Consider the following 15,050-nt stretch of genomic DNA (forward strand, 5'->3'; position numbering starts at 1 on the left):
AATTATGCTATAAATATTTAGCCTGACTGTGTATGAAGAATGAAAGCTTACACTGAATATCTTCAGCAGGGCAGCGGGGGGATCAGGATGCATCATGCCCACCATTTCTTCCATTCTGTTTTTTATAAATTTCTCGCTAAATTATTATTTTTGTTTGGTTAACAGATAGATGCTTGTGTTTATTTTGCATTTTCAGTTAGTTATTGTGCCGTGTTTAGGTTTTTCCTTCGTTATACACAGTACTTGGCATTTCCCCAGCATTTAATGATTTCAGAGGACTTCAGTAATTCTTGTGCATCACTGAGGGAGGCATTGTACCCACTTAACAGATGAGGAAATAAGTCAAGTGATCTACAGCAGGGTGGCTCAGGAAGTGTTCTCAAGGTCAGGTGGAGTCTAATCCCAACTTCTAGGACATTTTTAGTGTATTTACCACCTCTTAATCGTTTATTTTTATCTTAGAGAATGTTTGCCAATAACAAAAATTTACGGACATTTAAAAGTATAATATTTTAGGGGCGCCTGGGTGGCGCAGTCGTTAAGAGTCTGCCTTCGGCTCAGGGCATGATCTCGGCTTTATGGGATCGAGCCCCACATCAGGCTCCTCCGCTGGGAGCCTGCTTCTTCCTCTCCCACTCCCCCTGCTTGTGTTCCCTTTCTCTCCGTCAAATAAATAAATAAAATCTTTAAAAAAAAAATAAAAAAAATAAAAGTATAATATAAATACACGGAAGTGTATTCAATACAGATCATCAAATATCTGTTAATAAAACACTCAAAGATTATTCTATATAGCCTAAGGACAGGAGTTAAGATGGAGGAAGAGTAGGGCAACCCTAAGATTGCCTTGTCCCTCGAACACAGCTAGATAACTATCAAATCATTCTGAACACCCAAGAAATCAATCTGAGGACTGAGAGAACAAAACTGCAAGTCTGTAAGTAGAAAAGCAACCACCTTTTGGAAGGTAGGAGGTGCAGACAGTTGATTTGGGAGAGATACAACTGTGGGTACTGCGGCGGGAAAGGAGCCCTGTTTACAGAGACTACCGCAAGGTTTTCTACACAACAGAGTGCAAAATCTCAAGTTTTAGAAGTCTGCCACCGCCAGGGTCATGCCTGGCTTAAATGTGCTCAGGTGGGTAGGCGGGATGGACTCAGGAGTGGATAGGATGGTCTGAGGATCCCCTGCGTTACAAAAAGAATGGGTGGCATCAATATGCTTCACTGTTTCCAGGCAAAGGAGCTGGGACTCTGGTTGACGGCAATGAGCATGGGTGCCCGCACTCTGCTCCACCTTGCCATGAACTCTGACTGCTGTGTGGTCCTGCGACCACTTTCCCAGCATGGTCCAGGCAAATGGCAAAAGCACAGCAAGACCCTCCCCCAGAGGAACAGCGCCGGTCCATGCCACAGGTCCACAAAGTTTGTGGAGTTGTAAAACCCAGTCCTACCTGGGATAAAACAGCTCGGACACAGGTTGGGTGAAGGCAGGGATCTGACAGAAGCTAGGAACACAAGAGTGGTGACTGATTGCCCTTCTATGAGGGCTCACTGAAGAGTGGCAGGGAGCAAAGCACTTTCAGCGCCAGACTAGAGAGCAGGGTGCCGCCATATTCATCCTACCCATCAACGCTGAAAAGTCTTCAGGGAGCAAAACAGCGCCACCTAGTGGAGACTGGCGCTGCTTACACCAAGCCCCGCCCCCCTGCACCCTGCAGGTGCACTTCCACTAGAGCATGTCCACCTGAGAATCAGCGCAACAAGTCCCTCCCCCAGAAGGCCAGCAAACACCTGGCAGGTACACCAAGTCTACTGATCATAGAGTACTGCAAAGATTAATTAAGCTCTAGAGGAAATAGGATTTAGCTTACTTTTTAAATTTTTTTATTTTTCTTTTTAATTCTTTTTTATTTTTTAATTTTTATGTACATATTTTATATATATATATAGATTTTTTTTAGATCTAACTTCTTTTAACAAGTAGACCAAAAGGACCTAGTTGTGTTTTTTTCTTTTTTTCTGCACAAAATGATAAGATGGAGGAATAAATCCCAAAAGAAAGAACAGGAAGTAGAACCGATGGCCAGGATTTTTTTTTTCAAATTTTTATTTAAATTCTAGTTAGTTGACATACCATGAAATATTGGTTTCAGGAGTAGTATTCAATGATTCATCACTTAACATACAACACCCAGTGCTCAACAGGACATGAGCCCTCCTTAATGCCCATCACCCATGTGGCTCATCCCCACCCACATCCCTCCATCAACCCTGTTCTCTATCTTTAAGAGTCTTTTATGGTTTGTTTCCCTCTCTTTTTTTCCTTCTCCCTCCCATATGTTCACCTGTATTGTTTCTTAAATTCCACATACGAGTGAAATCATGTGGTATTTGTCTTTCTCTGACTTTTTTCACTTTGCATAATATACCCTAACTCCATCCACATCATGGAGAATGGCAAGACTTCATTCTTTTTGATGGCTGAGTAATATTCCTTCGTGTATATATACCACATCTTTATCCATTCATCAGTCGATGGACATTTTGGGCTCTCTCCATAGTTTGGCTATTGTTGATAATACGGCCAGGGATTTAATCAAGACAATATAAGTAAGATGTCTAAACAGGAATTGAAAACAACAATTATAAAGATACTAGCTGGGCTTGAAAAAAAAGCTTAAAAGACTCTAGAGAATCCCTTATTGCTGAGATAACTAAAATCTAGTCAGGATGAAATGTAAAATGCTATAACTGAGATGCAAATCCAAATGGATGACATAAAATGAGGGTGGATGAAGCAGAGGAACAAATCAGTGAGACAGAAGATAAAATTATGGAAAATAATAAAGCTGAAAAGAAGAAGAAAAGAAAGGTAATGGATCACCACGGTAGACTTAAGGAACGTAGTGACTTATTAAAATGCAAAAACATTCGTATCATAGGAGTCCCAGAAGATGAAGAGAGAGATAAAGGGGCCGAAGGTTTATTTGAGCAAATTCTACCTGAAAACTTTGCTAATCTGGGGAAGGACACAGACATCAAAATCCAAGAAGCACACAGAATTCCCATCAAATTCAACAAAAGCCAGCCATCGCCAAGGCATATCATAGTCAAATTCACGAAATACACAAACGAGGAAACAATCCTGAAGGCAGCAGGGGGGAAAAAGTCCTTAACCTGTTAGGGAAGACAGATCAGGTTCACAGCACACCTGTCCACAGAAACTTGGCAGGCCAGAAAGAAGTGGAAGGAAATATTCAACATGCTGAATGGGAAAAATATGCAGCCAAGAATACTTTATCCAGCAGGGCTCTCATTCAGAATAGAAGGAGAGACAAAGAGATTCCTGAACAAAAACTAAAGGAGTCTGTGACCACTTGACCAGCCCTGCAAGAAATATTAAGGGGGACTCTTTGAGTGGGGGAAAAAAGACCAAAAGCAACAAAGACTAGAAAGGAACAGAGAACATCACCAAAAACACCAACTCTACAGGTAACACAATGGCACTAAATTCCTGTTTTTCAATAATCACTCTGAATGTAAATGGACTAAATGTTCCAATCAAAAGATACAGGGTATCAGAACAGATGAAAAAAAAAAAAAAACCAAGATCCATGTATATGCTAGCTATAAGAGACTCATTTTAAACCTAAAGACACCTGCAGATTGAAAGTGAGGAAGTAGAGAATCATCTATCATGCTAATGGTTATCAAAAGAAAGCCAGAGTAGCCATACTTATATCAGACTTATTTATCTATCTATCTATCTGAGACAGAGAGAGTGTGTGTGTGCATGATCTGGGAGTGGGGAAGCAGAGGGAGAAGGAAAAGCAGACTCCCCGCTGAGCAGGGAGCCCGACGTGGGGCTCAATCCCAGGACCCTGAGATCATGAACTGAGCCAAAGGCAAATGTTTACCTGACTAAGCCACCCAGGCACCCAAACTAAATTTTAAAACAAAGACCATAACAGATGAAGAATGGGGGTGCCTGGGTGGCTCAGTCATTAAGCATCTGCCTTCGGCTCAGGGCGTGATCCCAGAGTCCTAGGATTGAGCCCCGCATCGGGCTCCCTGCTCCACTGGGAAGCCTGCTTCTTCCTCTCCCACTCCCCCTGCCTGTGTTCCCTCTCTCACTGGCTGTCTCTCTGTCAAATAAATAAAATCTTAAAAAAAAAAAAAAAAGGAGATGAAGAAGGGCATTATATCATAATTAAGGGGTCTACCCATCAAGATCTAACAATGGTAAATATTATGGCCCCAACTTAGGAGCACCCAAATATATAGATCAGTTAATAATAAACATAAAGAGGGGCACCTCTCAGTTGGTTAGGCATCTGACTCTTGATTTCAGTTCAGGTCATGATTACAGGGCCGTGAAATCGAGCCCCACATCAGGCTCCATGCTGGGGATGTGCATGCATGGGATAGGTGGGTGAAGGGTATTAAGGAGAGCACTTTTTGTGATGAACACTGGGTGTTGTATGTAAGTGATGAATCACTGAATATTGCACTGTATGTCAACTAAGTAAAATTTAAATTAAATTTAAATTTAAAAAGAGAAAAATCCCAAATACACAACCTAACCCTACACCTAAAGGAGCTAGAAAAGGAACAAGAAAAAAAAACCTATAACCAGCAGAAGAAGGGAAATAATAAAGATTAGAGCAGAAATAAATGATTTAGAAACAAACAGCAGATCAATGAAACTAAGAGCTGGTTTTTGAAAGAATTAATAAAACTGACAAACCCCCCAGCCAGACTTATCAAAAAGAAAGAGAAAAGTCCCAAATAAACATAATCATAAATGAAAGAAGAGAGATCACAACGAACACCACAGAAATACAAATAATCCTAAGAGAATATTATGAAAAATTCTATGCCAAAAAACTGGGCAATCAGAAAGAAATGAACAAATCCCTAGAAACCTACAAACTACCAAAACTGAAACAGGAAGAAATAGAAAATTTGAACAGAGCCATAACCAGCAAAGAGATTGAATCAATAATCAAAAATCTCCCAAAAAACAAAAGTCCAGGGCCAGATGGCTTCCCAGGGGAATTCTACCAGATATTTAAAGAAACATTAATACCTATTCTTCTCAATCTGTTCCAAAAAATAGAAATGGGAGGAAAACTTCCAAACTCATTCTATGAGGCCAGCATTACCTTGATTCTAAAATCAGACAAAGGCCCCACTAAAAAGGAGAATTACAGGCCAATATCCCTGATGGACATGGATGCAAAAATTCTCAATAAGACACTAGCAAAACGGACCCAACAGCACATTAAAAGGATTATTCACCACAACCAAGTGGGATTTATTCTTGGGCTGCAGGGCTAGTTCTACATATGCAAATAACTCAATATGATCGCCACATTAATAAAAGAAAGGATAAGAAAGAACCATATGATCCTCTCAATAGATGCAGAAAGAGCTTTTGACAAAATACAGCATCAATTCTTGATAAAAACCCTCAACCAAATAGGAATAGATGGAACATACCCCGACATCATAAAGGCCATATACAAAAGACCCATAGCGAATATCATCCACAATGGGGAAAATTGAGAGCTTTTCCTCTATGGTCAGGAACAAGACAGGTATGTCCACTCTCACCATTGCTATTTAACACAGTACTGGAAGTTTTAGCCTCAGCAACTGACAATAAAGAGAAATAAAAGGCATCCAAATCATCAAGGATTTGGAGACAACATGATACTCTATATAGAAAACCCAAAAGACTCTACCAAAAAAAACTGCTAGAACTAATATATGAATTCAGCAAACCCACTGGATATAAAACCAACATACAAAAATCTGTTGCATTTCTATACACCAATAACGAAGCAACACAAAAAGAAATCAAGGAATTGATCCCATTTATAATTACACCAAAAACCATAAGCTACCTAGGAACAAACCTAACCAAAAAGGTAAATGATCTGTACTCTGAAAACTACAGCACACTTAATTAAAGAAATTGAGGAAGACACAAAGAAATGGGAAAGCATTCCATACTCGTGGACTGGAAGAACAAATACCATGTCTATGCTACCCAAAGCAATCTACACATTTAACACAATCCCTGTCCAAATACCACCAGCATTTTTCACAGAGCAGGAACAAACAATGGGAGACTCTTCAAGACGGAGAACACACTGAGGGTTGCGGGAGGGAGGTGGGTGGGGGATGGGCCACATGGGTGGTGGGTATTAAGGAGGGCTCTTGTGATAAGCACTGGGTGTTGTATATAAGTGATGAATTACTGAATTCTGCGCTGGAAACCAACATTGCCCTGTATGTTTACTAACTAGAATTTTTTTTTTTTTTTAAGATTTTATTTATTTATTCGACAGAGATAGAGACAGCCAGCGAGAGAGGGTACACAAGCAGGGGGAGTGGGAGAGGAAGAAGCAGGCTCATAGCAGAAGAGCCTGATGTGGGGCTCGATCCTATAACGCCAGGATCACGCCCTGAGCCGAAGGCAGACGCTTAACCGCTGTGCCACCCAGGCGCCCCTCTAACTAGAATTTAAATAAAAATTTGAAGAAAAAAAATAAAAAGAATGGGGACTTGAGCACACAAAGGATGCTATTAGATTAAACGGTGATAATTTAAAAGGACCCAGATTACTGAGGCTTTCCAGTTTAGGCTTGTTGGCAGTAAGTTTCAAGTCGAGGTTTTATAACTTGGTGAGTTCTATTTATTGCAATATGTCTTCCATTCTTCCTATTTGAGAAGTAAGGAGTAGAGTAGAGGAGGGGGGTCCCTAAGATCAGGTGCCCAAGTATCTGAGACGTCAGTGGTCCCCAGAGTCTTGCCCGCCCTCTCTTCTCTTGGTCCCACACACTTGAGAGAAGAGAAGCCAGTGGCTGAAGGCTCAGCCCCCTCACCAGGCTCCCGCTGTGCTTGAAGCTCACTGGTGCTGGTGTCCTGCTATCATCCCCCCAGCTCTCCTTCCGGAAGAAACACCCACCTCCCTCCTTATCCTACAGCCCAGAATATCACTGTGTGATAGGGAATCTGGGTCACAGAGAGGTGATATTTTCCTGTGAGCGTACTTCCCCCACATTTAAGAAAGAAAAGGTGATTCCTATGTCTCCAGGATTTACTTCTGAAACTCTGTTTAAATTTAAGTGTGTTACAGTTAACAAGCTGTGATTCTAAGCCCTTCAGGGTGCCGCTCAGTTGAACAAAGCCCCACACAGAGATGCCTGCTCCCCCTCCCTCTGCTCCTCCTTCCCCCCACATCCCCAGTGTGGGCTGGGCCTTCCCCCCACCACACACTCCAGCTTGCACCCCTTCTCAGAGTCTCCCCAGGAAATACACCTACTTCAGAAGTTGTAAATATACACTAATTTTAATGACTTAGTAGCAAACATCGCATGTTTGATGTTTCAGATTGCTGTTAACTTAGTTTTTCTTGTTGAATTATATGCCTGTGCTGTGCTCAACTTCAATACTAAATATTAGAAGTATCAAGGTTATTAATCTGCTTTTTTAATTTTTCAAAGAAACAACACAGCCTACCTTTTAAGCATTCCGAATTTTTATTTTAATTAACGCATTTACGCTGTTGCTCTTTTAACACTAATTTAAACTTCAAACATTTTTTGTCTTCTCTTGCACAGGTGCTGCTTTCATGTTCGCATGTGTTTCACAGAGTGAGTGACTCCGGCTTCCCTCCCCTCAGAAAGTGTGCAGTGCGTCAGCCTTGTAGCTCTCACTCCTCTAAAGTCTAAGAAGAACCGCGTATTTTATCCATAATCACCACTTAGAGTTAGAAATCTGACTTTAGGCTACGGTACAATTCATCCTGTTTTGAAAATCATGAGTTTTATGTGACAAAAGAACCACAGCTGTTTGTGTAACACTGTGCTGTTAGTAATGCTCATCACGGTGACTGACAGCTTGCTTCCTACGACTTCGCTGCCTGGGAGCCTGCTACACTGGGATCAGCTACCTTGACACAAGTGGTTCTCAGAAGTTTTTGATGTATCTGCATGTATGTTCTTGTAAAATTTCATTTTTGGAACAAGTTTCATGAGGAAGGTGTTAACATCTGATGAAACTTCTTCCCTTTATAATCTAAATTGGACTGTCTCATCATTATGAGAGAAAAGAACACTATAATTACATTAGAAGTAAAAATGTTATTTATAAGTAATTGCTTATAAAATTTTAAGTGAAATGTTTTTCTTCAGGCATGCCTCCAGGCTTTTGAAAAGTTCGCAAATAAAAAAACCTGCCCTCTCTGTAGGAGGAACCAGTATCAAACCAGAGTGATTCACGACGGAGCCCGGCTATTCAAAATAAAGTGTGCGACGAGGTAGGAAGGGTCCCCTCACCCATGGACACACCCTGCTGCAGCGCCAGCTGCGATGACTCATTTTAAAGCAAGGAGGGATTCTGCCTTGGCCCTTGCCTCCCCAGGGCCTTACCCTGTTCTGAAGTACCTGTTAAGGCCATTCTGAGTGAGTCACTTCAAACATCTGTGTTCTAGGATCCAAGCTTGCTGGAGGGGACACGTGGTCAGGAAGTGGTACCAAGACCTGAGGAGAAAGGTACCTCCCACAGATGCCAAGATGAGAAGAAAATTCTTTGAAGAAAAGGTAGGTCAAGATCCTTGAATCTCCAAGTAGTCTGTGCCCACCAGTGATTCACTGGGGTCAGGGAGGCCCACAGAGGCAGTGAAGCCCGGAAACTCACTTCATTTGTAGGCTTTGTACAAACTCTTGAGATCCGCTGAAAACCCCATTCAACATAAACTGGCTTTCCACCCCAGGTGGTAAAATACACCTACATTTTCTTTTCTAGCTAAATCATAAAATTCATAAAAGTGGAAGAAGGTTAAATTCAAAACAAATTTGGTTTGGCCATTTCGTGACACTAGCTTAAATAATCTCTTCAGATAAAGGAATGGATAAAGCTTAAGTTTTTCACATCCCCTGAACGGCATGTTGAAAAAATTTTATTTATAAAAATAAAGCTCCCACTGTGCTACAGTTTCACCAAGTGTCTCCTTGGGCCTCATGAGGTCACCAAAATGTGAGTTTCAGAAATATAATAACCTCAGTTTCTACCCTTTCTTTAAGCCATTTTTTAGCTTTTATGTTTACTTTTTGCCTTACCAATTTCCATCACTGTACCCCATCCAAAAAGGGCAGGCGTGGTAGACCGGAAGGAGGCAGCGGAGCCCGGGCTCCGGCCTCAGTCCTGCCTCATCGGCTGGTGGCTCCAGGTGAAGCCTCCATCTCCTCACGTGTAACAGGACAGTAATGCCCTCGACCCTGCAGGGCTGCTCTGACACTAGAGCACAGCAGGCACGTGAGAATGCACGGCCGTCATACATGTTAGGATGCTGTCTGAGCTCATCTTTATGGTAACTACCTTCGGATTTCATCATAGTCCATATTGTTCTTGGCAGCATTCTATGACAGAACAGTGTTCTGACATCATGTGGGCTTTAAATCACGAAGATAAAACTCACAGTTGCACTTTCCTGTAATCATTATTTATGGTAGGGTCCCTTACACATTTATTTAGATCTTCCCTACACTTAACTTGATTTTTGAGCCTGCACTCCCGTTTGGAAAACGAGTGATAGAGGATTACTCTTGACTGTATAAAAAGATCCCTTTTCTCTCCCTAACTGTTAAGTCCTTCAGCATGTGAAGCCTAAGTGACCTCAGTCCTGTGCTTTGGGGGAAGAGGCTGATGTTCACCGTATGCTTCATGGTTTTATCAGACTCCTAATCTGACCTTCTCTGTGCATCTTGTAACCTCGCCATCCTTGTTTGTGCCCTGGGTGAGGGGCTTCTTGACAGTGCCCAGGACTGTGTAGGGATCCTGAAACTAAGCACATTTAGGCTCGACTCTCAAACAGGATGACACCAGATTTTCCCAGTACCCTTCCTGATCACTCAAGCAGTTGGTCCAAGCAATGTAGTCACCAGTGTGTGCAAGAGAAAATCAGGATCTTGGCTGATTGTGATGTCATTAAATCTCAGATTTAAGCAAGAAAATACACTTCTCTGCCCTCAAGAGTAGGACAACATTCAATGCAATATATGGATAAATAACCCTAAAATCCTATGTATCTTGAAGACGAGAAGACTGAACCGCTGGTGGAGAGATGAGCCTGTACAGCAAGGGCAGCCTGAGCATTGGGCGGAGAAGCCGCATGTGCTGCCCTGCCCTGCACTGCACCAGGAGGGGTCCGCTCCAGCTGACACCAGCATGGGGCGGCTCCGGGACATGGGCAGCGCCTACAGCAGCGCCTACTGGTCACTGAGGTAGAGGCAGGCGGGGGGAGCTCAGAGGCTATGGAGAGAGAATCTGCCATTCTACATGTGAATAAGAAAAGCTGTATTTTCTGAGCCATTCATGCACCTTATGGCATGAATTAGGGAGCAAAGGATATTTAAGGAAAGGGGACAGAGTCCTAGTGAAAGCCCCTCTTCCCGTTTCTGCGTGTGGGGAGGACAGGAGAAAAACTTTGCTTTGTTCGCCACCACCCACTTGACAGAAGAAACAGCAAATCGGCTAAAACCCCTGAGAACTTACTGGGAATGTGTGCCACCTTCATCTTTCTTGACAGTGAGCCTTTGCTCTAACTACTTACAATGCGGTGTGCTGACCTCCTTTCTCCATCTCCACTCCTCTGACCTTTGTATCTGGTTTTAAAAGGTCCTTGTCTGTAGACCAAGATAATGAATTCAACCTAACCTGGAGTCTTCAGTTCTGTTCCCCACAGTGAACCTGTCTTTTGGGCAGTTTATCACTTCCTCAGCAACATCTTCCCTCTCCATCAGAGACTGGTGGTCTCTTGAGGGGTCACTCATGCTCAAGTCAGTGAGTGACTGTGTCCACGGCAAGTTTTCATCCTTCTCATACGTCCTCCTCTGGCTTTCCTCTATTCTGTGTTCTGTCAGCAATTCTAATATATTATTACTCTTAGTAATTCTAATGTAATACTGTTTTGGCTTTCAAATCAGAAATTGTTGATTTTTTTCTCTTACAAAATTTTAATTACAGATGATAGTCTTCTACCTATGTGTATAAATATTTTTTCATTTGCATACATCATCTTATTATAATTTTTGAAAATATAGGCTACACTCTGCTTTTACATAAAGCAGAGTTATGAGGCTCGACTGACTATATATCTATACACAAAACACAAATGCACACACACATGCTTGCAAAAGACACACACTGTAATTCAGATCATTCCCCAAAAGTATTGATTTAGTATTATACTCAATTTGTTGCACAAATAGGCATTTTATAATTGCTTCAGCTATCTATTTTTTTAATTAACTCTATAATCCTCAGCTCTCTCTGCTAGTTCCCTAAATGTTCTCTTCAATTTCATCATTCCTCACTCTACTCACTTATCCCATTTGGCCATAAACATTGTCATCTATAAGCCCAAACTTCATTTTATTTTTTTTAATCCAGTTAGTTAACATACAGTGTAATATTAGTCTCCGGTATACAATTTAGTGATTCAGCACGTCCATACACCACCCAGTGCTCATCACAACCAGTGCCCTCTTTAATCCCCATCACCTATTTAACCCGTGCCCCCACCGACCTCCCCTCTAGTAACCGTCAGTTTGTTCTCTAGAGGGAAGAGAGTTCTTGGTTTGCATCACTCTCTTTTTTCCCCTTTGTTCATTTGTTTTGCTTCTTAAATTCCACATATGAGTGAGATCATATGGTATTTGTCTTTCTCTGACTGACTTATGTCACTTAGCATTGTACTCTCTAGCTCCATCCATGTCACTGCAAATGGCAAGATTTCATTTTGATGGCTGAGTAATATTCCACTGTATGTATACACCACATCTTTCTCCATTCATCAGTCAATGGACACTTGGGCTGCATCCATAGTTTAGGTATTGTAAATGATGCTGCTATAAACACAAGGGTGCATGTATCCCTTTGAATGAGTGTTTTTGTATTTTGGGGGTAAATACCCAGTAGTGGGATTACTGGGTCATAGGGTAACTGTAGTGTTGACTGTTTCCTTCACTATGCAGAAGCTTTTTATTTTGACATAGTCCCAACAGTTTATCTTTGCTTTTGTTTCTTCAGGAAACATATCTAGAAAAAGTTGCTATGGCCAACATCAGAGAAATTACTGCCTGAATTCTCTTTAAGGATTTTTATGGTGTCAGGTCTCACATTTAGGTCTTTAATCAATTTTGAATTTATTTTTGTGTATGGTGTAAGAAAATGGACCAGTTTCATCCTTCTGCATGTTGCTGTCCAGTTTTCCCAACACCATTTGTTGAAGAGACTTGTCTTTTTTCCATTGGATATTCTTTCCTGCTTTATTAAAGATTAACTGACCGTATAATTGTGGGCTTATTTCTGGGTTTTCTATTCTGTTCCATTGATCTACGTGTCTGTTTTTGTGCCAGTACCATATTGTTTTGATCACTACAGCTTTGTAATATAACTTAAAGTCTAGAATCGTGATGCCTCCAGCTTTGCTCTTCTTTTTCAAAATTGCTTTGGCTATTCAGGGTCTTTTGTGGTTCCACACAAATTTTGGGATTGCCAAACCTCATTTTAAATAAATGAAGACAGGGGCACCTGTGTGGCTCAGTTGGTTAAACACCTGACTCTTGAGTTCAGCTCAAGTCATGATCTCAGGGTCATAAGATCAAACCTCACACTGGGCTCCATGCTGGATGTAGAGCTTGCTTAAGATTCTCTTTCTCCCTCTCCCTCTGCCCCTCCCACCCTCCCACTTTTGCTCTAAATACATAAATAAATAAAGACAGCATTTACTGTCAGATAGTATATTAGTAGGTACATACTCTTATCATTGTTCCTGGTTGCCTATACGGGTACATGCCTTACACAGTTGTCTGCCCTTATCCCTGGGAGATGGGTTCCAAGATCCCCAGCCGATGCCTGAAACCGCAGATGTACCGAACCCTACATATACTACATCTTTTCCTATACATACATACCGTATAAAGTTCAATTTATAAATTAGGCACAGTAGGAAAGGAACAACAACAAATAATAAAATAGGACTATTATAACAATATACTATAATAAAAGTTATATGACTCTGGACTCTCTCTCTCTCAATATATCTTACTGTCCTGCACTCACCCTTCTTGTGATGACCTGAGATGACGAAATGCCCCCAAGACGAGATGAAGGGAAGTGAGTGACACAGGCATGTGACTTAGCATTAGGCTATACTGACCTTCTGACAGTGCATCAGGGGAGGGTCATCTTCTCCAGGACCATGGTTGGCAATAGGTAACCAAAACTGTAAAAAGCAAGACTGCAGGGAAGGGGACAGCTGTGTCTGAATGTCTATGTGGTCAGAGCCCAGAGGCTATCCTTTCTTACACACACCACTTCTTAGTCATTTACTGAATGGCTCTTACAATTTAATGAGTTTTTCCTACCTATTTAAAACTCTCCTGCTCACCTATTGGCATGGTCTAGGAAATGTTAATCTATAATTTTAATTTATAATTTTAAATGCCAATGTGTTTTAATGAAATCTGAAAATTACTGAACTATTGAATTTCACATTACCCAGGATTATATAGATGCATCCAGACCATGTGGATATATATACACAAGTGATAGTTTGCGGAGAACTTATATCGATAAATTAAATTACTATAAACTACTGGGTGAAAGGTTGTTGAGGAATAGGATATTCACACAGTCTCAAAGTATCGACCCACAGATTACGTATAATTTACAAAGAGTATGAGAAGTCTTTACATTGGAAAGGTCTGACAGACATCTCAACCCAACAAAAGAAAGTACCAATAACTGGACAAGTTGACACCATGTGCTAATATGCACAGAGTGCACTAGAACAAAACATCACCTTTGCACTTTCATGCCAAAAATGCTTAACCTGAACCCAATCAAGAAAGCATGTGATCAGGTAAATCCAAAATGAGGAATATCCTGTAAAACAGCTTGTTTGGACTATAAAATGTCACTGTCATAAAGACAAAAGAAATGGCTGAGGGATGTTCTAGAATAAAGAAGTCTGCGAACTATAAAATTAAGATGTACTGACAGGTCTTTGGTTGGATCCTGGATCAAACTAAAACAAAAACGTGTAATAATCGGGATATTTGGGAATGCAAATATGGATCATTATTATGATGGTGGTATGTCAATGTTAAATCTCTTCAGTGCATTACCAGTATTGTTGCTGTTGGGTATGGTGTTCTGGTTCTTGGGAGGTACATGCAGAAGGACTTAGGTAGGGGTGGTGTGTGGTGATGTTTACAGCTAACCCTTAAAGAGGTCACACACTCAGACATAAGTACATACATACAGAAAAGATAATACACTGTAGCAAAATATTAGCAATTAAGACATAAGGATAAACTCCAGCAGTGTTGCACTAGGATGCACAGTTTCTAAATCCAAGGCAGTGGACTGGGAATCGGAAGGAAAGGGAGGATGGGAAAAGAAAGAGAGAGGGTATACACAAAAATAGGTTTCACAACTTATACCAAAATATACTCTGTATGGAACAAAGAGTTAAACAGGAAAATGGAAACAATGCATTTAGAAGAAAGCATTATAAATTTATGATCTGGGAGTGGGGAAGACCTTTCTAGTAGGATTTTAAAACCACACACACAAACACAGACACACAGACACATACACACACACACACACACACACACACCATAAAGGAACTGACTGCTAACTACATACACTTACGGATAGGGAGAAAAATTAAGACCGATGACAAATCAAGCAAACATATGTGCAATTCAAAGGACCAGGAGCAAACTTCCTTAGTACGCGACAAGCAGTTACAGAAGGAGGACTACAGATGTGTGGTTACTATATAAAAAGATGTTCAACCTGACTCATAATTTTAAAAAACTAAACAAAAATAAGAACCTGTTTCACTTATTAGATTGGCAAGAATTGAAAAATGTGATGATAATTATCTAGTATTGATGAGAATGAGGGGGAAATGGACATTCTTCCAAGCCATTGGTAGGACAAGGAACGTATATCCTTCTG

General features: G+C 41.0%; 1 protein-coding gene across 2 annotated transcripts in view; it reads left to right on the forward strand.

The window, feature by feature from the left end:
• RNF32 (ring finger protein 32) overlaps positions 1-15,050 on the forward strand; it is a 41,491-nt gene that overhangs the window by 8,354 nt on the left and 18,087 nt on the right. Inside the window, exons 5-8 of one of the 2 annotated variants that reach the window (XM_057304483.1) lie at positions 7,634-7,666; positions 8,207-8,331; positions 8,506-8,614; positions 10,013-12,366. In XM_057304483.1, coding sequence (XP_057160466.1) covers positions 7,634-7,666; positions 8,207-8,331; positions 8,506-8,614; positions 10,013-10,018 — 273 coding nt within the window. In that variant the 3' untranslated portion in view covers positions 10,019-12,366. Of the gene's footprint in view, positions 1-7,633; positions 7,667-8,206; positions 8,332-8,505; positions 8,615-10,012; positions 12,367-15,050 lie in introns of those variants that run through there. The other variant, XM_026479219.4, reaches the window with a different exon arrangement.

This window comes from Ursus arctos, unplaced genomic scaffold (genome assembly GCF_023065955.2).
Source record: "Ursus arctos isolate Adak ecotype North America unplaced genomic scaffold, UrsArc2.0 scaffold_3, whole genome shotgun sequence".
NCBI classification, from domain to species: domain Eukaryota; kingdom Metazoa; phylum Chordata; class Mammalia; order Carnivora; family Ursidae; genus Ursus; species Ursus arctos.